Source organism: Hemitrygon akajei, chromosome 13 (genome assembly GCF_048418815.1).
Source record: "Hemitrygon akajei chromosome 13, sHemAka1.3, whole genome shotgun sequence".
Lineage (NCBI taxonomy): Eukaryota > Metazoa > Chordata > Chondrichthyes > Myliobatiformes > Dasyatidae > Hemitrygon > Hemitrygon akajei.
In genome coordinates this window covers 87,689,256-87,714,126 of record NC_133136.1, presented here as the reverse complement: position 1 = coordinate 87,714,126, position 24,871 = coordinate 87,689,256, and the positions used below count along the sequence as shown (strand labels likewise).

General features: G+C 38.4%; 1 protein-coding gene across 5 annotated transcripts; it reads left to right on the top strand.

Annotated features, from left to right (window-relative positions):
• The first annotated feature begins 1,279 nt into the window (after positions 1–1,279).
• Positions 1,280–23,811, top strand: LOC140738031 (heterogeneous nuclear ribonucleoprotein D-like). 5 transcript variants are annotated; one of them, XR_012101283.1, is made up of 10 exons: positions 1,280–1,627; positions 2,506–2,674; positions 3,854–4,015; positions 6,078–6,209; positions 19,878–19,980; positions 21,006–21,173; positions 21,674–21,771; positions 22,013–22,113; positions 22,433–22,537; positions 23,033–23,811. XR_012101283.1 is itself a non-coding variant. In XM_073065007.1 (9 exons), the coding sequence occupies exons 1-8, from the start codon at positions 1,542–1,544 to the stop codon at positions 22,097–22,099; spliced, it is 1,005 nt and encodes a 334-aa protein (XP_072921108.1). In that variant the 5' UTR covers positions 1,281–1,541; the 3' UTR covers positions 22,100–22,113; positions 23,033–23,811. The 5 variants fall into 5 exon arrangements, 3 of the variants coding, with proteins under 3 accessions (XP_072921108.1, XP_072921110.1, XP_072921109.1); XR_012101284.1 differs by lacking the exon at positions 21,674–21,771 and having other exon boundaries at positions 1,281–1,627; XM_073065007.1 differs by lacking the exon at positions 22,433–22,537 and having other exon boundaries at positions 1,281–1,627.
• The last annotated feature ends 1,060 nt before the right edge of the window (positions 23,812–24,871 follow it).

Genomic DNA, 24,871 nt, shown 5'->3' with positions numbered 1-24,871 from the left:
AGACTGGGAGACTGTTTCGCTGAACACCTACGCTCGGTCCGCCAGAAAAAGCAGGATCTCCCAGAGGCCACACATTTTAATTCCACGTCCCATTCCCATGGATATGTCTATCCATGGCCTCCTCTACTATCAAAATGAATCCAAACTCAGGTTGGAGGAAAAACACCTTATATACCGGCTGGGTAGCCCCCAACCTGATGGCATGAACATTGACTTCTCTAACTTCCGTTAATGCCCCTCCTCCCCTCCTTACCTCATCTCTGACATATTTAGTTGTTTTGCCTGTTCTCCATCTCCCTCTGGTGCTTCCCCCCCCCCCCCCTTTCTTTCTCCCGAGGCCTCCTGCCCCATGATCCTTTCCCTTCTCCAGCTCTGTATCACTTTCGCCTATCACCTTTCCAGCTCTTAGCTTCATCACCTCCTCCGGTCTTCTCCTAACATTTCGCATTTCCCCCTCCCCCCACTACTTTCAAATCTCTTACTATCTTTCCTTTTGGTTAGTCCTGACGAAGGGTCTCGGCCCAAAACGTCGACAGTACTTCTATAGATGCTGCCTGGCCTGCTGTGTTCCACCAGCATTTTGTGTGTGTTGTTGTTTGAATTTCTAGCATCTGCAGATTTCCTCATGTCCGCATCTTCATGTTCATCTGATTATAGTGACTGGTCGTTCTATACACCCAAAATGCCGGTGGAACTCAACAGGCCAGGCAGCATTTGTGTGGAAAAGAGTAGAGTCGATGTTTCGAGCCTAGACCCTTCTTTAGGACTGGAAAATACACTGAAGAAGGGTCTTGATCCGAAACGTCGACTCTACTCTTTCCCATAGTTGCTGCCTGGTCTGCTGAGTCCCTCCATCATTTTGTGTGTGGCACTTTGGATTTCCAGCATTTCTCGTGTTTGTTCTATATACTCTGCAGGTAGACAAGGGATGGGAGATCTATCTATCCTCACCCAACGTCTGGGCTCTTTTTATTTGTCCTATGTAAAGATCCACTTTACTCTGCCTCTCCCATCTTCCCTTCCGCCGCTTCCTCCTTCATCCTACCACCTTTCTACCCAACCCAATTCCCACTGCCTTGCATCGCGCTTGTACTCTCCTCAGGTGGTCTCTCCCTCCATGTAATCACCCTCCTGCTAACCCCATCATCTCCGCCCTCGCTCAGCAGGAACCTTCAAATTGTACCGCCCGCCTTCCGCCTTCCGCGCCCCGAGTTCCGAGCCTGCGCCCAAGCGGAGCGTGGATTGGGCGGCCGCGGCCACGTGGTCCGTATAAAGGCCCGGCACCCCACCCCTCCCCCTCCCGGACGGGTGCCTGGGTTTCTCCCCTTTCTTTGCCCTCGCCATTTTGTTGGTTGCGACTGCAAGCGGACCGGCGGCGGTGTGGGCACTTGAGTGTGAGCGACCAGGTGGAGCCGACGGCCTTGTGACAGTCAGTCCGCGGCACCTTCACCGTCCCAGTACCGGCGCCCGCGGAGGAGCCGAGATCTTCTCCCTTCCCTCTGTTACTGCCGTACGGGTGCAGCCCGGCGTCTGTCAGTCTCATGGAACAGCCCATGGCGGCCGTGGGCTCCGAGGAGTTTCCCGAAGGGGCCAAGATAAACGCCAGCAAAAACGAGGAGGACGAAGGGTGAGTGCAGTCGGCTGTGCATCGTGGGCGGGGTGGAGAAACAGGAGACGGCGTTCACCTGGGGGAGAGAGTGCGAGGTGCCCAGACAAAATGGTTCAGGAATTTAGCAGGCCAGGCAGGGTCTAAATGTCTACGCTTCAGGCCGAGACCCTTCATTAAGACTTTTCTGTGCATCTACTGTACTCAAAATTTCCAGCATCTGTAGAATTTCCGATGTGGAAGGCCCGGTTGCTAGGGTAGGCTGGTTTCAAATTAACCCTGGGGCTAAACCCGAACTTTTCAGCATTGACCAGTGTGTATCTTGGTCTAGTCAAACGATTTGGGAAGATTGCGCTGGTTGTCCCTTTTTGTTTTAGATGTTGCTCCTTGTGTGTGACCTAGTTTTGGTATCCCCGCCCCACTTCCCTTCGGCCGCCTGCTTTCATCCATGTCCGAATGAAATTAAAGCATCAATAAGTGAAAGTGTTCTTTCTCTTTCTGAAAGGCTTGCTGGGGTATTTTTTTTGGCCTTCCTTCTCTCTTCCGCACCGCCCTCAGAGCATTGTATAGAGTATTGCAGAAGTATTGTCTCAGCATGGTTTCAAGTAATCCGTTTCCTTGGATCTTCAAACTTAAAGAAGCAATTTGGTGGGAAAGTCAAACGATTTTTAAAATATTCCAATACATCCTAAGGAGCACTGAAGATATAAATACTATACTTTCCCCACCCCTCCCCCTCCTGAGCATGGCATCCAAGTGACTAATACATAGGAATAATATGTTAAAATAACTTGAATAAACATTATTTCATGTGTACAGTTGGATTATATTTTCAGTCTTAAACATGTCAAAATTTATAGCATGATTGTCATGATAACTATATGCATTTTTATTCGCAGAAAAATGTTCATTGGGGGTCTTAGCTGGGACACAAGCAAGAAGGATTTGACAGATTACTTGTCCAAGTTCGGTGAAGTTGTGGACTGTACCATAAAAATGGATGCAGTGACTGGTCGATCAAGAGGATTTGGTTTTGTACTGTTCAGAGAACCTGCCAGTGTGGACAGGGTAAATTATATCCAAACTTCTAAACTGCTACGGATCATTTTGACAGTTGGTGTGTTTTCCTGTGTGTTCGTGGCTAAAAGATACTAGATGTTATTTAGAATTGTGTTATAAATGGATATCAATTCTTCAAAATTTGAATATCCAGTTGTGACATAAACACAAAGGGAGTTTTGTTTCTTTTCCCATTTCAGGCACAACGTTAGTGAGATTGTTAGCTTCGTAAATGTTTAGGATGTCCTTGTTGGAGCAAGTTTCTGGTTTGATATTTTTGTGCTACTCTGTAAGTAATAATAGCATTAATCTATTTGTGAGTTTGGGAAGAGGTGTAAAATTTGCCTCAACGCCATTTCTTCTGTGCTACTATATAACTATTAAGAGAAATGGAGCATGGGATGTTCTGTGCACAAATCAAGTTTGTCATGGGTGTACGGAAGTTGGCTTGCAGATAGCTGACTGAAGTGAACCCATTTTGTATGTGTGATCTGTAGTTGAGAACTTTGTTGAAAACTCAATCCATTTTTGAAGATATTTGTTGTCAGCAGGGAATGATACCAAGAAGCGTGCACTTTGTGTTCTTGTGGCACTGATCTCTGCTTTTCACCCCAGCTCATGAATCTTATTGGCAGGAAGCTAGGTGAGTAAAGAGCGGATGTGATCATTTTAAGTACACAAATGTGCTTTTTGTTATTGATCCCCGCTGGGAAAAATATATTGGATTGAGGTAGGAGATTCTGTGCAACTGAATTTGAACTCTGCTGCAGAAGTTTAAACATCTTCTTGGCTTATTATACGAGAAATTAATTTAAATTGGGCAGCTGATTTGTTTCCATTTAATATGAATGGGGTGCAATTTGAATTCATGAATTTATCTGAAAATACAATTCGATCATAAGCTAATATCATTAATTTTTTTATTGTAGAGCCAGATAAGTAACACAGCTAATATTTCTGCTTGTGTTGCAATTGACTAAATAGTACTGAGTTCATAGCTGGAATTTTAGCAGAACGGATAAACTTCAGAAATTAAGAGTTAATTTTCCTCTGCCTGCTTCACGCTTTTGTAATTAGTGTAAGCCTAAGTTTTTAAACATTATATTTAGTTTTCGTTCAGCCTCAAACAAGTTTAGGTAGATTCCACAAACTTTCTTTTGTACAGAAACTTTTCTTCAACTCTTCTAGGTGTTGGAACTGAAGGAACACAAACTTGATGGGAGGCTTATTGACCCGAAAAGAGCCAAGGCAATAAAAGGCAAGGAGACGGCTAAGAAAGTGTTTGTTGGGGGCCTAAGTCCTGATGTACCAGAAGAAATGGTTAAGGACTACTTTGGAGCATATGGAGAGGTAAGTTGAACCCTGACATTAACTTTGAGGGACACTGCTTTTAAGGTTCACAGGAATATTGTACCTCTCTGCTAACTCTGTAAAAATTTGGGTTTGTTATATTTACCATTTTAGAATGTGCCAGTGTAAAACCTACCTTTTCATTCAATTGCATACTAATTTTAAGATGAAGCATGCAGTGCTTAAGATATGGAATGAGTATTCCACTTTTAAGAATGATTCATTGCCCTGGATCTCCTGCCAATGTGTAAGTGTAGGTGGAGGGAGGCCAGCTGGCCCTTGAGCTTGTACCACCTTTTAATAAGATGGCTGATTGGATCTTGGTCTCCCCATACCTGTCTAATTTCCTCTGTCTTAGACTCTGGAGTAGGAGAATTCCGGAGTCTGAAACCTCTGCCAGAAGACATTTCATTGCTGTTATTTTGGACCACCCTTACTGGGAAATCATACTCTCAGCATTCATTCTGTCAAACCCCCTCAGAATCTTCAATGTTTCAATACGAATTCCTTTCAGTCTTCTAAACTGTTTAAGTACAAGTTCAACCTCTTTGTGTGTCAACCCCTTCTTTCCAAAAGGTAACAAAATGAGCCTTTTATTTTTTAATACAAATACCATACATCCTTGTTTGAAGATCAAAGCTATTTGCAATACTGCAGGTGTATCTCACCAGTAAAGCTCTGTATAAAGTTGTATCAAGCCATTATTTTTATACTCTCCTGAGAATAAATGTGATTTTTCAATTATTTTTTCTAATTGTTGTGTTTAAGACATAACTTTTGGTTCATGTACCAGGGCCCTAACATCTCTAAACAATACATTTTGTACCTTTACTCCATTTAAATGTTTACCTTTTTTGTAGAGGATAACCTCTTTTTCTATGCATTTACTTCTTCTGACAACTAGTTCAAAGTGAATTTATTATCAAAGTTACCAACTCATTTATTCAGACTGTTTTTGTAGTGGTCATCCAAATCTCTGTTCATACTAGTGTTACCTCTCTTCCAACACCCCCCCCCCCCCCCGACCCACTCCAACTGTGTGCACTTGCCTTGGGCAGAAACCTTTTGTATTGACACCTTACTAAATGCTTGATAGAATTCTAAATGCTCATCTACTGATATCAACTGCTTTATCCACAGTTTGTTGCATTTACAAAAAGCAACTTTTTCAAATGCTGTTTCTTTTAAGTCATGTGCTTGATTTATACTTGATTTGTCACTTGGCTAGCATTTAAAAGGTTCAGTGGTTCCATTTAATAATCAGAGAATGTATACAATATACATACAACCCAAAATTCTTGCTTTTTGCAGACATCCATGTAAAGAGGAGTACCCCAAAGAATGAGAGAAAGTTTCAACATTAGAACTGTATAGCCCCCTTCTCCCCCTCCTACGCACTAGGTAGCAAAGCATCAGCCCTCTTTCTTCCACCCCCACCCCCCCCCAATCCACTTATTTCAGCAAAAAGCATCAGTGGCCACCATCCACCAAGCAAGCAATAGCAAAGCTATTGTATTTGATGTTATTCTTTTATCTAGCATGAAATTAGTACACCAGATTTGTATCCAGTGTATGTGGAAGTGTTCCTTGTGATTTATTTATTTATTGAGATACAGCATGGTACCTTGAGTCACAGTGCCCAGCAATCCCTTGATTAAATCCTAGCTTAATGACGGGACAGTTATAATGACCAATTAACCTACCATCTGGTACGTCTTTGGACTGTGGGAGGAAACTGGAGCACCTGGAAGAAATCCATGCGGTCCCAGGGAGAATGTGCAAACTCCTTACAGGCAGTGGTGGGAATTGAACCTGTGTCACCTATACTGTCAAGTGTTGTGCTAACCACTGTGCTGCCCTTTTATTACTTGATATTTATTTCATAGTTACTTGTAAGTGTTGTGTAGTTATTTTAATATAGTAGTGTTTAACTTAAAAGTTGATTTTATGTAGTAAATGGTATAGTTTCCAAATTTTTAGCACAAGACTGCAATTTCCTTAAAGTAAATTGAACAAGTTCTGTAAAAAGGCATGAATTATCTCTAAACTGATTTTCATCTAGATTGAAGGCATTGAACTTCCAATTGACAACAAGACTAATGAGCGGAGAGGATTCTGCTTCATCACATTCAAGGAAGAAGAACCAGTGAAAAGGCTCTTGGAAAATAAGTATCATAATATAGGCTCTAGCAAGGTAGGTCCAGTAATACAATTGAAAGATAATAGTTTTGGGAAGAGCTCTCGTGTAATAACTGTAACAGTATTTGTATAAATCTTCAAGCAAAGGTAGAAAACTGCAGATGTTGGAATTGCTTTGTTGGTGGTTTCATTCAATGGCGAGAGAAATGGTTCATGCTTCGGTGTAAGAGCTCTCAGAACTGAAGAGTTGTGAGATTTTTCCAGAGAAGTCTCAGGGTTGTTGGGGTTAGGGGGGGGGGGGGAAGAATTCTGCAGAAATAACATACGATATTTTTGGAGATCAGGAAATTTTTTTTTGCACAAATCATGGAATAGACTTGCTGAAATAGTGTGACAAAGATCAATCGATCAATTAATGAAGTTTGGATTTAATAGTAATGGGCTAAGGGTGAAGGGCAAAATAAAACTAAAGATGTAAGCAAGGCTGGAATAGATGCTACCTGAAATCATTGAATTCATTATTTGTTGTAGAAGCCAAAAAATGTATTTAGTCAGAAATGAGCTGGGATGAGAAACTTGTGATGTTTGGCAGAATTCTGGTCTTGCCAGTGGTTCTGATTTCTTGGTCTCTGATACACAACAGATGGTTTGCAAGTACTGGCATCTTCTGCAACCTGCGTGGTTTGACTCCTGACCTGCCTGAATGCTTGACTCTGTCTATGCAGTTTCTGGGAATCTCAGAACAGCTCAAGTTCTTTAAAAAGGAGTTACCTGTAGGCGAAGACTGGGATGAGCTCTAGCTGTAGACTGGAGGCAAGACATTGCTGCAATGATGTTTGAGGGTGTCATTGATGGGTACCTGGGAACTTGTCTGACATAGTTGAGTAATCTGAGTACTGCTGCAGACCCAGCTCTAGACACTGCTGTACCTGCAGTGGTGGGTACAGATGTCATCAAAGCTGGGTTACAAAATTGGGCTTTCCCTGAGACAAACTACAATTCCAAAGAATTTTTTTTCTGAAATAAGCTGCTGCTTGCATAATGTGATGCAAGTATCTTTGAATTGCCATCCCTGCCATATTCTGCTCACAAACTTCATTCTGATAAAGACAGGCATTTGTACTCAAAGTGCGGTGGTTATTGAGTGAGGACAAGGGAGTAAATGGCCCAGCATCCTGACCTAGAGGATTGGAACATGTTTACTTTGTGAGGATGGTGTAAGCAGCTGCTCTTTCAAAAAATAAAACTCAGTAGCAGCACAAGCAGGCTTAGCCTACTCTATGGTCTGACTTAGATGCATTTCTGAAGCACTTCAGCTTGTTTTCCTTGGTCCAGGTGGTAGATGCTTCATTGATTAGAGTTTTTGGCAAGTGGGTGGGGGATTGGGCATGAAGGTCTTGAATAGAGGAAAGGTGATTGTTGAATCTCATACAACTGTAGAAGTTTTAATTGCAAATTGGATGTGTAATTACAAACTTAAAGTTTGTTTTGTGGTTATTTTGATATGAGCAACCATAGAAAACAGAAGTAGGCCCCAAAATCTTTCTCTGCCATGGCTCATAACATAAGAAATAGGAGCAGGAGTAGGCCATCCGGCCCATCAAGCCTGCCCCACCATTCAATAAGATTGTGGCTGATCTGTCTGTAAAGTCAGCTCTATCTGACTGTTAGTGAAGAAGCCTCAACTGCTTTCCTGGGCAGAGAATTCCACAGATTCACCACTCTGGGAAAAACAGTTTCTCCTCATCTCTGTCCTAAATCTTCTCTCCTGAATCTTGAGGCAATGTCCCCTAGTTCTAGTCTCACCTATCAATGGAAACAACTTTCCTAGTTCTATCTTACCTATCCCTTTCAAAATTTTGTATGTTTCTATAAGATCCCCTCTCATTCTTCTGAACTCCAGAGAGTGTAGTCCCAGGTGCCTCAATCTCTCCTCATAGGTTAACCCCTTCACCCCTAGAATCAGCCTGATGAATCTCCTCTGCACTGCCTCCAAAGCCAGTATATCCTTCCTCAAGTTATTTCAAGCCCCTGTAAGTCTTCTGCATCCCAAAGATTATCTATCTGTGATTGTCTTAATCTCTACAGCCCTCTGACTGCTCAACTCAGTTTCTAAATATTTTTTGTGAACTGAGATTACCCTGTCATACTGGGCACCGCAGTCAGTGGAATCATCCTGCCGGCAAATTATCTGTCTACCCTACCCAAAGTTTTGTATGCTTCAGATTCAAGATGCGTTGTTTGTGTCAAATCAAATCAGCAAGGGTGGTGCTGGACAGCCCACAAGTATCGCCACTACCAGTGCCAACATAGTTTGTCCACAACTTACTAACGCTAATCATATGTCTTTGAAAACCAGAGCACCCAAAGGAACCCCACACAGTTGTGGAGAAAATGTACAGACTTCTTAAAGACATTGGTGGGAATTGAACCTCAATCTTACAGCTGGTCCTGTAATGGTGTTAAGCTAATAGTTATGCTGCTGTGCTGCCCCTGTTTCATTTAGACTCCCTCTACTAAACTTTTGAGCACAAACCCAATCTCTCCTTTTATGGCAGCCTTGTCATCCTAGAATCAATCTGCTAGCAAGTATATTTTGTGGTAAGGACACCAAAACTGCACACAATATAATACTGTAGTCTCACTGAGCTATTATAACTGTACTTGCATCATCTTGCTACTAATCAGTTGCCACCTGAATTGCTTCTGCATGTTTAAAATGATGGGTGTCTGAGTCTCTTTTTACATCAACACTTTGCAATCTATTATCTATGTTGAGCTATGTAAACTTAAACTCGCTACCTATTTTTGAATCTCTGATTATTTCCTTCCTATCTGAAATCTCTTCCAGTTTTGCTATCTTCTTGTGCTGCTGCCTAAAATCTTAATTCAATGTATCATCTGTGGGTTTCCATACCTCCCCAAACCTGATCTCAGCAATTTCCCAAATCTTCCCGAATGCTCACCGCTTTTGTAGCTGTCTCTTCATAGTGGCCACTTTCTATGACTTTCCACTTTTAAATGTTGATACCACTTATCAAAAATTAATTCCATATCTACACTGCTTTTTGCCACTTCCCCTGATATATTAGTTTAATATGAACTGTCTGGGTGCTCAGATTTATTTGATTGAAGAATTTTAATTGGCAGTCATTTTGAAGAATACACAAACAAATTCGTTATAAATCAGAGTAATGATGATCAGTTACTGAGCTCGGTGTTTTTCTTTGCATTTAAATATGGCATAAATATATAGACTGATACACTTTAGCTAATTGGTGTTTGTTTCATATGGCCTTATTTGCCCGTGCCTACTGTCTGCCTTTGTAATCAAATGCTTTCTGCTACATTTTCTAACATTTGATCTGACCCATTGTCCCATTTAGGGCAGCACAGAAGTGTGCACATTATTTTCTATGACTGAATGGGTTCCCTCTGTGTGCACTGGTTTTCTGTACATCCCAAGGAGATGAGGGTTTGTGGATTAGCCACTGCAAATTACCTTTTTATTTCACTGGTAGAATTTGGGGGGGAGGTGGGAATTAATGATTGTGAGGAAGAATTAAAATGGGCTTATTATTGGTGTTTGAAGGTTGGCAAGTGGGTCAAAAGACTTACTTCCGTATTGTATGATCCGACTTCACAATTTTGGCTTCACTTATTACTTGTAGTTTCCATGAGATGAGATTCTAATACCAGCTAACACCTTCCTAAGCCGTGATGTCAGTTGAGTTATTTCACTGATATGCCATTGTTAATAGATGTTTGAAGGATCCATCCTGAGTGGTTGATGGTTCTTTACTGACCGTACATCTTTTGACAGTCTGTATGTGGTCGTGTTTTTTTTTTACCTTGGGTGGTATCCTATCCGAGCCTGGTGGTAGAATTACAGGTGTGGTGCAGGAAGCCCACATGCATTCTGGAGATGAATATCACTTTCTATTTTTTTTTATATAAATTTTTTAAATTGAATTTTCAAATAGTTACAGAAGGAGAAAAAAATTATCAACCCTTCCCCCCCCCCCTCCCCTTAACACCTCCCCCCTAACATATCCCTGTAGAAAGAGAAAAAAGAAAGAAAGAGTGCCTGGATATCAGAAGATCCCCACATGCTCCACGAAGTTCATAATAGCTTTAGTATATGTATTTATTTATTTCCCCAAATAACCAATAATTTTATCTTCGGAGCACCTATATATTTAATCCTATCTTTTGTAAATAAAGACGCCAAATTTTCAGAAATATTTCATATTTATCTCTTAAATTATAAGTAATTTTTTCAAGTGGAATGCAGCTAAAAATTTCTTTCTTCCAATGATCTATACTGAAGTATGAATCCGATTTCCAAGTAACTGCAATAGCCTTTTTGGCTACTGCCAATGCAATTTTTATGAATTCTTTCTGATATTTATTCAGTTTGGATTTCAGTTTTATCCCTTCAATATCGCCTAGTAAAAGTAATGTTGGATTATGTGGAAGTTGTGTTCCAATAATTTGTTCCAATAAAACTCTTAAATTTGTCCAAAAAGGTTGAATTTTAAAACAAGACCAAGAAGAGTGTAAACAAGTACCAATTGCTTGATTACATCGGAAACATTGATCAGATAAATTTGGGTTTAATTTATTTAATTTTTGTGGTTTAATATATGGTTTAATATGTGGTTTAATATATTTTATTTTTAATGATGTAAAAAAATTATATTGCACTAATCTTAACCGGACATTTGTTGTATTTGTCATACTGTCAGGACATAGTCTTGACCAACTTGTTTTTTCAATTTTAATATTCAAATCACTTTCCCATTTTTGTCTTGACTTATGAATTCTTTGTTTAATTGCCTGTTTTTGAATCAAACTATACATACAAGAAATAAATTTTTAAATTTTTCCTTTTTGAATGAAAGTTTCTATTTCATTAGGTTTCGGCAATAACATTGTTTGATCCAATTTATCTCTTAAATAAGCCCTTAATTGGAAATAACAAAGAGTGTTGTTTGATATTTTGTATTTATTCCTTAATTGATCAAATGACATTAATATACCTCCTTCAAAACAATCTGCTATATATCTAATCCCTTTTTGAAACCAATTATATAAAAGTTGGTTACCATTGTAAAAGGAATAAGTTTATTTTGAATTAAAGGTCTCTTTGCTAATAAAGATTTCTTTATCTCATCATCAACATTTATCTTGTCCCATAAATCAATCAAATGTTTTAATATAGGAGATTCTTTCTTTTCCCATATCCATTTAGATTCCCACTTATATATAAAATCTTCTGGTATATTTTCTCCTATTTTATCTAATTCTATTCTAATCCATGCTGGTTTATCTTCATCAAAAAAAGATGCAATAAATCTAAGTTGATTTGCTTTATAATAATTCTTAAAATTCTTAAAATGGAAGTTGTAACCCTCTTAGGTCAAATTTCCATGTCAGTTTTTCCAACGATATTCTTGACATCTTGCCTTTCCAAAGGAACTTCCTCACACATTTATTTAACTCTTGAAAAAACTTCTGCAGTAATTGTATTGGTAGTGTTTGGAATAAATATTGTAATCTAGGGAATATATTCATTTTTACAGCATTTACTGTGCCTACTAATGTTAGTGGTAATGTAATCCATTTATCAAGATGATCTTGAATTTTTTTCAATAATGGTAAATAATTTAATTTATATAAATTCTTTATATCATTATCAACTCTTATACCTAAATATGTTATACCATTTATCGGCCATCTAAATTGAGTTATTAGTCGACATTGACTATAATCTCCTTTAGTAAGGGGTAGAATTTCACTTTTATCCCAATTTATTTTGTAGCCTGATATTTTCCCATATTCTTCCAGTCTAGAAGATAATTTACACAGCGATACAATGGGTTTGTTAAATATAGCAAAACATCGTCAGCAAATAAATTAATCTTGTATTCCTCCTGGTTAACTCTGAAACCCATAATATCTGGGTCCGTTCTAATTAATTCAGCTAATGGTTCTATCGCCAACACAAATAAAGCAGGTGATAATGGACAACCTTGTCTAGTTGACTTTGTTAACTGAAATTATGTTGAAATTTGACCATTTGTCACTACTTTAGCTTTGGGATTAGTATTTAAGGTTTTGATCCATTTTATAAAAGATACTCCTAATCCATATTTTTCCAATACCTTAAATAAAAAATCCCATTCCAATCTATCAAATGCTTTTTCTGCATCTAAGGCAACTGCCACACTCATTTCCTCCCTCTTTTGTGCCAAATGAATTATGCTAAGTAACTGAGTTACATTATCTGCCGATTGTCTATTTTTGATAAATCCTGTTTGATCCATATGTATTAATTTTGGTAAGTATTTAGATAATCTATTAGTTAAAATTTTTGCTATTATTTTATAGTCGGTATTCAACAAAGAAATAGGTCTATATGATGTTGGCTTTAAAAGGTCTCTATCTTTTTTTGGCAATACTATTAAAATTGCTGTCAGAAAAGATTCTGGAAGTTTATGCATTCTTTCCGCTTGGTATATTAACTCCATAAAAGGAGGAATTAGTAAATCTTTAAACTTTTTGTAAAATTTGGGCGGAAAACCATCCTCTCCTGGGGATTTATTACTCTGAAGTGATCCTAAAGCTTCTTTGACCTCTTTAAATGTAAAAGGCATATCTAATCCCTTCTGTTCTTCCGAATTCAAGTTTGGAAGAGTTATTTGTGATAAAAACCTTTCTATCTTGACATTATCATTTTGTGATTCTGATTGATACAATTCAGAATAAAAATACTTAAGTTTCATTAATTTCTAAAGGTTTATAAGTAATTTTATTTATACTTGTTCTAATTGCATTTATCGTTTTGGAAATCTGGTCTGTTTTTAACTGCCAAGCAAGAATCTTGTGTGATCTTTCACCTAGTTCGTAATATCTCTGTTTAGTTCTCATAATTGCTTTTTCTGTTCGGTATGTCTGAAGTGTATTATATTGTAACTTCTTGTTAACAAGTTATCTTTGTTTTTCTTCTGTCATATATCTTTGAGATTCTTTTTCTAATTTTGTAATCTCTTTTCCCAATTAATCTATTTCTACCATATATTCCTTAATTTTAGAAGTATAACTTATTATCTGGCCTCTCAAATATGCCTTCATTGCTTCTCATACTATAAATTTATCATCAACTGAATGTAAATTTGTATCTAAAAAAAACTGAATCTGCTTTTTCATGAAATCACAAAAATCTTGACGTTTTAATAATATTGAATTAAATCTCCATCTGTAAATTGATTCCTCTTTATCCATCATTGTTGTCAAGGGGGAATGATCTGACAATATTCTTGCTTTATATTCCATATTTTTCGCTCTGTCTTGAATATTTGTTGATAATAGGAAAAAATCTATCCTTGAATAAGTTTTATGTCTATTTGAATAAAATGAGTAATCTCTTTCTTTTGGATTAATTCTTCTCCATATATCAATCAAATTTAAGTCTTTCATCAATGATAAAGTTAATTTTGCTACTTTTGATTTTGTAAGTACCTTTGATCTATCTAAAACTGGGTCTAGACAAAAATTAAAATCTCCACCTATTAATATTTTGTCATGTGCGTCAGCCAAATTCAAAAAGACCTCTTGTATAAATTTTAAGTCATTTTCATTTGGTGCATAAATATTCATAAGAGTCCATAGTTCTGAAAAAATTTGGCAATGTATAATTACATATCTCCCCTCACCTTTGAATTAAATGAAGCTGCAATAACATTTCCGATCCAATCTCTCTTTAATTTCTGATGTTCTATCTCTGTTAAGTGTGTTTCTTGTAAAAAAAAAAGCTATATCTATTTTCATTTTCTTAATGTATGTTAAAATTCTTTTCCTTTTCACCGGTCCATTAAGCCCATTAACATTAAAACTTTAAAAAAATTCAGTAAATTAATCATTATTTTTAACAGGGTTATTCCAGTCTATAGTAATACCTAACTTTTCAACTTTCGTAGTACCTTGGGGAATCTTTAAAATTCTCCGTGTTGCTATGTGGCTTCCCCCCCCCCCCCCCCCCCCCGATTGTCCAGGCAAAGAAAGAAAGATTAAAGAAAAATAGATTATAATGAAAAAAAAATATCCCCCTACTAATGTTGTGAATAAAAAAAAAACACAACATTACCCCCCTCCGTTGTACGGGATTACACACGTGAATCCTGTAGCAATCGATCCGAAGTTCCCCCAGCTCCCCTGTAACATAAAAAAGTATATATAAGAGAAGAAAAAATGATAACACTACTCTCGATTAATATTTCTCAAATTTTTACCTTTCTCCCCCTGTATCATATAATTAAGAATATATTTAAATATTCTTCTGTCCTTAAACATCCATCAACTCCATTCACTGTCCCTGTCTTCATCTCTAATCCATTTCACTTTAAAATTTTTGGCTGTGATTAGCGAATATTTGGGAGTTCTTGTGCAAATTCTTCCACATCCTGATAATCAGTAAAAAATCTTCTTTTTCCGTCATCCAAAAAAATTATCAGGGTTGCCGGGTGGCGCAGTATAAATTTATAACCCTTTTCCCATAAAACTTTTTTCGCTGGGTTAAATTCCTTCTTTCTCTTCAAAAGGTCATAACTTATATCAGGATAGAAAAGAACTGTTTTCCAAATGACCCGTTTCTCTTTCTGGCACGTTGGGCAGCCGCCTTCAGGATCTTTTCTTTATCTTGATATCTTAAGCATTTTATCAAGATTGATATTGGGTTTTGATCAACTTGAGGTCTTGATCTTAAGGCTCTGTGAGCCCTTTCAATTTCAATTAACTGGGTTCCTTCTTCCATTTCCAAAATTTCTGGAATCCATTTTTGAAAAAAAATTATTGGATCCTCTCCCTCTATACCTTTAAGTCCAACAATCTTATTTCATCTGCTAAAATTTTCAAGTACATCCACTTTTTCCAACAACCGTTTTCTTTCTGATATCCAGGCAGAAATATTATCTTCCATTTTGTTCACTCTATCAATGGTGTCTTCCGTTGTTTCTTCCGTTTTTAATTTTCTTGTCCATTTTGTCCTGTCTTCATCATTTTATCAAACATAATCTTCAAATTTTTAATATCTTTTTTATTACTTTTAATGCTTTTAATTCATGCATTATTTGCACCAAAGATTTTTTTTATGTCTCCATTATCACCTCCAACCTCTTCCTGTTGCTCTTCTTTATTTGTCTCTTCATCTTTGTCTGATTTGTCCAGAGAATCTGATTCCACCTCATATTCGCTTTCACTTTCAGTTCCGTTCATAGCTGGGATTTGTAGTTTGTGTTGCTCGTGTTTGCGCATGCCCCTTCACGCATGCGCAATTCCTGTTGCTCTTTTTTTTGGAGACGGTTGATGTTGCCGCAGTTTCCTGTTCTGTATCGCCGGAGGTAAAATGCACTTGAGCCCGAGGTTCTTTGATGGCGGCTGGCCTTGATTCTTTTCCAACTTGTGTTGTCTTCAAAGTAGTAGTTTTCTTCTGCTTCTGTTTAGGAGACATATCTTAAGATAATCCTGAGTAGTTTATAAGTAATTAAAAAATTTTTTTTACTAACTTTTCTTCACTTAAACATTATTTTACTGGTTTTTTACGGGAGAGCTGGATTTCCACGTCTCGATCCTACGTCATCACGTGACGTCCCCCGAATATCACTTTCTAGTGCCCAATCTGTTGCCCTCTAGGCTATGAAACATCTGGTGTGTTCATCCTTTAAGTTTCACTTGCATGTAGTGTGATGAGATGAATATCTGCTGATGTCATTTAACCTGGCAAGGCTAGGGACTGACTTTTGGTATGTCAATGCAAATCTTTGCTTAGATTATTGCAAGCTTTCATGATGGGGAGTGCTTATTTTTAATTTCTCCAGAGGTGAACCAGTGGCCTGGGGTTGGGGTAGGGTGGCTGCCCTGGAGTTGAGATTGGTCCAAAATTACGGTTCATATTTATAATTGCATTGTTCTGTCTTTGTGGGTCTGGTGAATCTGTCAATGATGCTGCTTTGCAGACTGATTGGGGAAAAAGGTGGAAGGTGTACACATTCTACACTAATCCATGCATCTGTGAAGAGAAAAACACTCATTGGTGATTATTAGAAAAATCTGTTTTCATTGAACTCTGGTCTCATTACTCTTCTGAGCTTTATCATGACATTAAAGTTAACTTGCGTTCACTGGAGTGCCTTGCTCTTGAGATGAACATAAATTTGGGCCCCTCACGAAGTATCTTAGTTGAAACCTAAGACTACAAGGTAATGCTGAGGAAGTACTACTGCCAGAGCTGCTCTTGATGAGATTATAAACCCAAGCTGCATTTCTGTTCAGCTGGTTGTGCAAGATAGCATGGTGCAAACCACCACCAGCTAGCACTGAGTGCCAGAAGTTAGTGGGTTAAAGAAGTCCGTTTTGGGTTTGCTGCTAGTGACTAGTGGAGTTCGGCAAGAGACTGCAACTATTCTCTTTATATATTAATGATCTGGATGAAGAAACTGATGGCTTTATGGCCAAGTTTACAGATGATCCTGAGCTAGATGGAGGAACAGGTAGTGCTGCAGAGGCAAAAGAATTGGACAGGAGTTGGGGGGGAGGGGAATGCAACATAGGGAAGTGTGAGGTATGTACTTTGGCAGGAACAATAAAGGTGTCGACCATTTTCTATATGGGGATAAAATTCAAACTTGGAGTTGCATAGGAGCTTGGGTGCCCTTATTCAGGATTCCTAAAGATTAACTTACAGGTTGAATCGTAATAACAAAGATAATTATAATACTAGCTTTCATTTTGAATGGTCTAGAATATAAAACCCAGGATATTCTGAGCAGTTTCTGGCCCCATTTCAAAGGAAGGATGTGTTTGCCTTGGAGTGGAAGTTTACAAGGATGAGCCCAGGAGTGAGGGGCTAAACATGAATATTTTGATATCTCTGGATGTGTACTTGAAATTCAGAAGGATGATGGATGAATCTCATAGGACAACATTAGATCCATTGTCAGCAAGACCAAGGAATTGACTGTGAACATTAGGACGGGGAAGTCAGGAGACCATGCACCAAGCCTGATTGAAGGTGTCAGCACTGAAAGATGTGAGCATCTTCAAGTTCCTGGGTGTCAACGTTTATGAAAAGTAGGTTCTATACGTAGATGTAATCACAAAGAAGGCACACCAGTTGTTCTACTTCATAATGCATCTGAGTGTCACCAAAGACACTAACAAATTTCTATTGCTGTATAGTGGAGAGGATTCTGACTGCTTGTGTCACTGTCTGGTATGGAGGCTTCAGTGCACAGGATTGCAAGTGGCAGCAGAGGGCTGTAAACTTGGCCAGGTCACATCAATCACTAAGGACCTCACCATCTGGGACATGCCCTCATCTCATCACTACCATCAGGGAGGAAGTACAGGAGCGTGAAAGACTTGCACACACTGATTCAGAAACAATTTCTTCTCTGCCATCAGATTTTTGAACAGTCTGAACCCTAACTCATCGTTCCTTTTTTGCACTTATAATTTCTATTTTTGAATGCACTTCTACTGTAAAACAACAAATTTCATATCAAGACCAGGATAGTAAGCCTGATATGGAAAGACCTGGATAGAGTGAATGCAGATAAGATGTCTCTATTAATAGGCAGTCTAAGATTTGAGGGCACTGTCTTAAAATAAAGGGGCATCCCTTTAAAATTGAAATGAGGAGTTTCATCAGCCAGAGTTGTGAATCTATGGAATTTGTTGCCACGGAAGGCTGAGGAAGCCAATTTATTCAATGCATTCAAGGCAGAGATAGGTTTGTAATTGGTAAGAAGATTAAGGGTTATGGGTTGAATGGGATTGAGAAAAACCAGCCAATATAAAAGCTGGAGCAGACTTGGAGGCGAATGGTCTAGTTCTGCTCCTGTATTTTATGGTCTTATAGCTGTAGTTCAAAAAGTTTGCCCATATAGCAATAGTACCTTCACCAAACTGCTTTAGTCTAAGAAAGATGGAAGGGTTTGTGCCCAGAACTCATGGGGACATGAGGAGTACTTTGTAAATACCCCATTCCTTTTGTTTGTCAATAACATTAAGTGAATACAATAAAATCATGATTGTTTTTACAGAACCATAATAACTGTTTGGATTATAGTTATTGTTGTGCTTCTTAAAAGGCAATGATTTTTTTCTAACTCTGTTTAGGCTGAGGCTTTATAAAACATTGGTTATACCATACGGTGTATTGTGAGCAGTTTTGGGGCCTTTATCTAAGAAAGTATGTGCTTGAATTGGAGAGGGTCCCAAGGAGGTTCACAGGAATGATCCCAGGAATGAAAGGGTTAATGTATGAGGAGCATTTGACGGCTCTGGGCCTGTACTTGCTGGAGTTTAGAAGAATGAGAGGGATTTTGTTGACACCTACCAAATATTGAAAGGCCTAGATAGAATGGACATGGAGATCCAAGCTGGAAATCCCAGCAACACACACAGAATGCTGGAGGAACTCAGCAGGTCAGGCAGTATCTATGGAAAAGAGTATAGTCGAAATTTTGGGCTGAGACCGTTCAGCAGGACTGGAGGGAAAAAAGCTGAGTAGATTTAAAATGTGAGTGAAGGGGAGGGAGAAGCACAAGGTGTTGGGTGAAACCAGGAGGGGGAGGAATGAAGTAAAGCTGGGAAGTTGATCAGTGAAAGAAATACAGGGCTGGAGAAGGGGAGGTCTGACAGAAAAGAACAGAAGGCCGTGGAAGAAAGAAAAGGGGAAAGAATAACCAAAGGAAGGGGATGGGGAAATGGCAGGGGGTAAGGAGGTTCAGAATGGGAAGTTGTATTGTTCAGCATCTATGCTCAAGTCGCCAGAAAAAAACAGGATTTCCCAGTGGCCACATATTATTCCACTTCACATTCCACATATATGTCTTTCCATGGCCTCCTCCACTGTCGTGATGAGGCCACACTTAGATTGGCGAAACAACACCTTGTATTCCATCAGACTTCCGGTAATGCAACCCCCCTACCCCCACCATCACCATCACCATTCCCCACACCTTTTTCCCTCTCTCTCAACTTATCTCCTTGCCTGCCCATCCCCTCATTTTGGTGCTCCTCTCCCCTTTGCTTTCTTCTATGGCCTTCTGGCCTCTTCTATCAGACTTCCTTCTCCAGCCCTCTATCTCTTTCACCGATCAATTTCCCAGCTCTTTACTTCATCCCTTTCCACGCACGTTTTAAATCTGCTCCGCAGCTTTTTCTCTCCAGTCCTGATGAAGGATTTTGACCTGAAATGTCGCCTGTACTCTTTTCTATAGATGCTGCCTGGCCTGCTGAGTTCCTCCAGCATTTTGTCTGTGTTGTGTTGATAGGTTCTTGAGTGATAAGAGCGTCAGAGATTACGGGGGACAAGGGGGAGAGTCAGGAGAATGGGATTGAGAGGGATAATAAATCGCCCATGATGGAATGGTGGAACAGACTCGAAATGAATAGCTGAATTCTCCTATGTCTTATGGTCTTAGCTGCAGTCTTGTATGTCTGGATGGTGCGTTAAAGTAAATCCAGAATTTATGAATACAGATCTCTAATTGACAATTGGAGCAAGTGTCCTGTAAGAACCAAACCTTTCTCTATAGTTATATTTGCAATGGTTCCAAATGTTTCATAGTAAAATACTGTGTTTGAGTTTTATGCAGCTAAGTTTTAGTGTGCAATTTGTGAATGCTTTAACCTGTGCTTCTGAATTTTTTAATAGTGTGAAATTAAAGTGGCGCAGCCCAAGGAAATCTACAGACAACAACAGCAACGAGGAGGCAGAGGTGGAGGTGGGTTTGGTGGAAGAGGTCGTGGTAGAGGGGGTAAGTTAATTTCCTGACGAGTGGGTTTTGATCGTGAAATTATTTCTTTACTGGAACGGTAAAGAAATGCATCGCTAGGTAATTATCTGGCTAACCCCACCCCACTTGTTCCATGGGAGATTGTGTGCTTTTATTATTAGTTGGGAAAGGCTTTGAATTGTATGTTTTGAGGGAGAATAGTTTTAGATATTTGAGTAAATGTGTGTTGATTTGATTTGTTTCAGTAGCATAGTAACAAATTTGCAGTTAGTGAAACAGTCTATCAAAAGATGTTGTCCACATATCAAATCTTGTTTTCAGATCTTATGTTTACAAGGAGCAAGCTAAATTAACATTTGATATTAGGATTATCCTTTCCTTATGGTAATGGAGAAAGTTTGGATTGCCACTTGGAGGATGATGCTGATAGCAGTTGCCTTGTCTGTTCATTTGACTTATAGTGATGATACTTTCATATAATCCAAGGCTGCATCTAGTTTTTCTCTTTTTACGCTTTAGTTGGTGGACAGTGGTGTACTTAAAATGTAATAGTGGCATTCTTGAAGCTGTGGAGTTACTTTTGAATAAGAAAATTATTTTAGAAGTTAGTGTTCTTGATATATTTCTAATTAAAGCAAACATTCTCCACAGTTCCAATGTCAAGTTATACATTGTCATTTTAAACTTTAGGTACAGAGATTGTTCGAATTTTCCAAAATTGGTGCTCCACATGTGTTTGTTATTAAGGGAATTAGCTGTTTGTCATTAAGGGACATGCCTTCAAATGTAGATATCCTGATTGATAAGCGATGCTCCTCTGAGAACAATATGGTTTTAACTGGCGTATTGACACTGTTGTTGGAGTCCTTGTTTGAGTTTTCTATTTCCTTTTGGTAGCAGAGATCTTCTCTGGGGGCTTGCTAGGTTTTGGCAGAGCACATGATCAATATTTTGGCTTTTCTGAGAACTTTAAATTTCCTCTGAATATTTTGGATTATCTTGTTTTTTAGAAGAAACTGCGAAGTTGTTTTTTTGCTATCTTTTAGGACAAAATCAGAACTGGAACCAGGGATACAACAGCTACTGGAATCAAGGTTATAGTAGTTACAACAATGGCTATAGCAATCCAGGTTACAATGGATATGGAGGTTATGATTACTCTGGGTATAACTACAACAACTACGGATATGCTCCAGCATATGATACCTACAATAGTAAGTTACAGCATTTGGCTAATTGGCTGGTAATAGACTCTTGTGAAGTGGCACAATTTTGGAGAAATGTTAATAAACTGACAGAAGACTTCTATATATTTATTTGCTGGAAGTATTGACCAAAAAAAAATCAAACCTTAGTGAAACTTCAGTGAGAGGGATATTAAGGCTTTATAAGCCATGTGGTGTTTCTTGAGTTTCCATTGGTGCTGTTGGCTACCATTTTAGCCTTGCTTAACCAAGTGTATTATTACTTATGACACCACAATGGTGTCTTTCAAAGTACTTCATCTGTAGATAGATCTGAATTGGTCAGTAAACTTTTCTCACTAAATTTCTATAAAGAATTCTATAAGGTAGTGAAATTAGCTTGTTTTAAGTTTGGAGGCTTTTTGTTGTTACCCTTGATAAGGGGAGTATTTAGTTAGCTTTTGTCCAGGTAACACAACATTCCATCTTGGAGAGGAGAGAAAACTAACATTGCTCATATCTCCTCTTAGCAAATGTGCCTCCTGATGGTCAATCAAGGAACGGCATTGATGGTCGTGGAGAAGTCTGCGGCCTGGACTGCCTCACCCTCTCTGCTGAAGGAGGCCAGGTGGGTGAAAGAAGAGAATAGGATAAACCATAAATCAAAATGAGCTTTAGCCCATTTTCTGCAACCAGCAGAGAAACAGAGTTGGAACTGGAATTATTTTTTTTTTGTCCAGGTTTTACTGAGTTAGGTCAAAGATGTTACTGCAAGTTTGATAATGGCCACTTTGGTATGTTTTTAAAATTGTGTAAATGTGGATATACAGCTTGCATGTTAAACTTGTGAAATTCAATTGCTTTGACAGGTCAGCAGAGCAGCTACGGAAAGGCATCTAGAGGAGCAGGCAGTCACCAGAATAACTACCAACCATACTAAAGAAAAAATTATCTAGTTATTTCATTGCAGGTATGTGTTTGTATCTTATTGCAGCTAATGGAAAGAGCACAAATAAAATTCCAGTGTACATTTTTAATAATGTAAAGTGTCAGGCTTTATTTAAATTTCGCTTTAAGCATTGAACATCAGGTACCTTAGTTTTCACTTCAAGTGATTTGTGGCTTTTGTAACAGGAGGTGTTAAGGTCTGAGAGATTAACACTTTTTTTAAACAAATTTGTAAATTTAACAGGTAAAGTACTGCTAATGGGTACAAATAAAGGACCCAGCAAGACAAAAGAAAAAGTTGCCTTCTAACTCTGACATTATACCTTGTTTGTACCCGCCAGCGGGAACTTCATTGCAGGACACGTGTCACCCTGACCACACGATTCTCTTGGGGCCGCGCATTGCGGACAGAACGTGAGGTGTGCTCGTGAAAATGCTGCCCTGTGGTATGGTCTCTTCCAACATGTATCAACGTTAAAGATAAACTGGAAAACTTCAGACTTTGTCTTCAGTCTTCTTTGTGTATATATCATATATAACATTGGATAAACATTTCTTACAGGCATTTGTTTTTTAATGGATAATGACTTACTGCATAATTAATTCAGTATTCTTTATTTGGTAACATCTTGTATTTCAGTTATGGATCTTCAGTGTGGTAATTTTATTTAAAAATATATTCAATGCTTTTTTTTTGTTTTGTTTTGTTTCTTCATAGCTCTGTGATACAAATAACCAAACAACATCAAGCAAGCTGTAATATATTTTGGTTTGTCTGGGTTAAATGTGTCAGACTTGATAATTCAGGTCTGATGTCTCTTGATCTGCTGCAGTAAAATGCTTTCCTGTGCAGCACCATGAAGTATTGCCAAGTGTGTGTTATAGTATGTGAAACTGTGCAAACTACTTTCTTATTCTAAAACATTTGTACTTTCTCTTAGGTGGAGAATTGGAAGTATAAACATCAGTATAACAGAAGATAATGTCAAGAGAAAATGTTAAACCTGAGAGCATCAGTGTTTTCCTTTGGGACTTTTGTACCACATGAAATCTGAAGTTGACATATTTTGTGCCCCAAATGTATATAGCATCTAAACGTTTTTAAGTCATATAGTTACTTTGCTTTGTACGACTTGAGAACTGCATTCCTTAACATCTGTGTATTGTGATAGTATATAATGTTGCTACTAACTGGTGTGATGGAACACATGTTTGTTGCTGTACCCTGTTGTATCTGCTGAATGGCATCTGTTGCTGAAATAAATGAGTGTGAATGCTCAAATGTCAAGTGGTTTATTGGGTTGAGAAAAATTGGCTTTTTGATTTGATTATGCAAAGGTGCCCTTTAGTTACAGATACAGTAGACTATTCATTCCTGAGCGCTAAGAGTTGTATTTAGGCTGATGTCTGAGAGGAAACAGGTTTTCCTGTTTACATTGATGCTACTAATATGTTATCTAAATTTATATTGTGCACTAGATCTGCAAATGAATTAGTTCTTGCTGCTTTCTTCCATTTCCAACTGCACCCTCCCAAAGTGATTTTTTTGTTAAACAATTTAAAACTTTTGCCCTTCCTGGTGTCAAGTTTCTTGAATAACTCTTCATCTGTACGTTGACTTCAATTATAACTTCTTTTGTGTGTTGTATTGCCAATTTCATCTCCACATCTTGGAGATATTATCTTAGTGTTCAGTTTCATTAAACTTCAATGATATATATTTATTGACGAGGAAGTCATAATTAATTTACAATGGTTTTGCATTCTGTTAAAGTAACTTTACATAGGCTTGAATTTTACCTAGTGAGTAATCTGGATTTCTGAAAGGGAGACAAAGCATAATGAAGATTTAAACAAATAGGCTTTTGCAGAGCTCATCCTCATGAGTAATACTTTGGGATAGTTTGTAATTAGTAAGAAGTATTTCAGTAAGGCCCCCATAAAGGTGGCTTTGCTACCATTTATTTATTTTAAAAAGGTTTGAGCAGAAGGTATGTATGTAATGCCTTCAGTTGGAGAAAATGCTTGAAGCTAAAATTAAGGAAGAAATTAGACATCTGGATAGGAGTAGTTCCATCAGGTAAATGCAGCCTGGATTGAGGAAGGGCAGGTCCTGTTTAACAAACTTTATTGGAGTTCTTTGAGGATGTAACAAAAACAGTGGATACAGGGAGCTTGTCCAGAATTGAAGGATGCATAGAATTGGGTAATGTATTGGCATGGATAGAGGGTTGGTTAGCCAATTGTTAAGGTAGAAATGGTATAAATCAGTGTTTCTCTGGTTGGCAGTCAGTGGTAAGCAGGGTGCCCTGCGCGTCAGAACTGCACACACAACTGTTGATGACATACATTTTCAATTTAGATAAGCGGACTGATGGTAAAGCATCCAAGTTTGCTAATGACACTAAAATGGGTGGAAAAGCAAACGCACAAAGGCACGGAAGAGGGAGGGGAAAGATTTAGCATGGAGATGAGTGGGAAGCAATCCTGTGGAATTCTCTACCCCGAGAAGCAGTAGAGACTACATTGTTAAATACATTTAAGAGTTTTGCATAGTTGGGGAATTGAGGGCTGAGGGGAAATGGCAGGTAGGTGGAACTGAGTCCATGGGCAGATCAGGCATGGCCTTCAGTAGTGGAGCAGGCTTGATGGGCCAATTGGACTACTACTGCTCCTGATTCTTGTGTTCTTAAGATCAATATAAAAAAGAGTTATCTAAGGGGACTAAATATCTCATTCCAGGCTTTCAGATGTAAAACTAGGTGGGACTGAGTAGGGAG

Coding starts and splice junctions, on each gene's coding strand:
- LOC140738031 (XM_073065007.1), top strand. CDS start 1,542: ATGGAACAGCCCATGGCGGCCGTGGGCTCCGAGGAGTTTCCCGAAGGG. Junction 6,210..19,877: donor ATAATATAGGCTCTAGCAAG/GTAGGTCCAGTA, acceptor ATTTTTTAATAG/TGTGAAATTAAAGTGGCGCA. Junction 21,174..21,673: donor AGCATATGATACCTACAATA/GTAAGTTACAGC, acceptor ATCTCCTCTTAG/CAAATGTGCCTCCTGATGGT.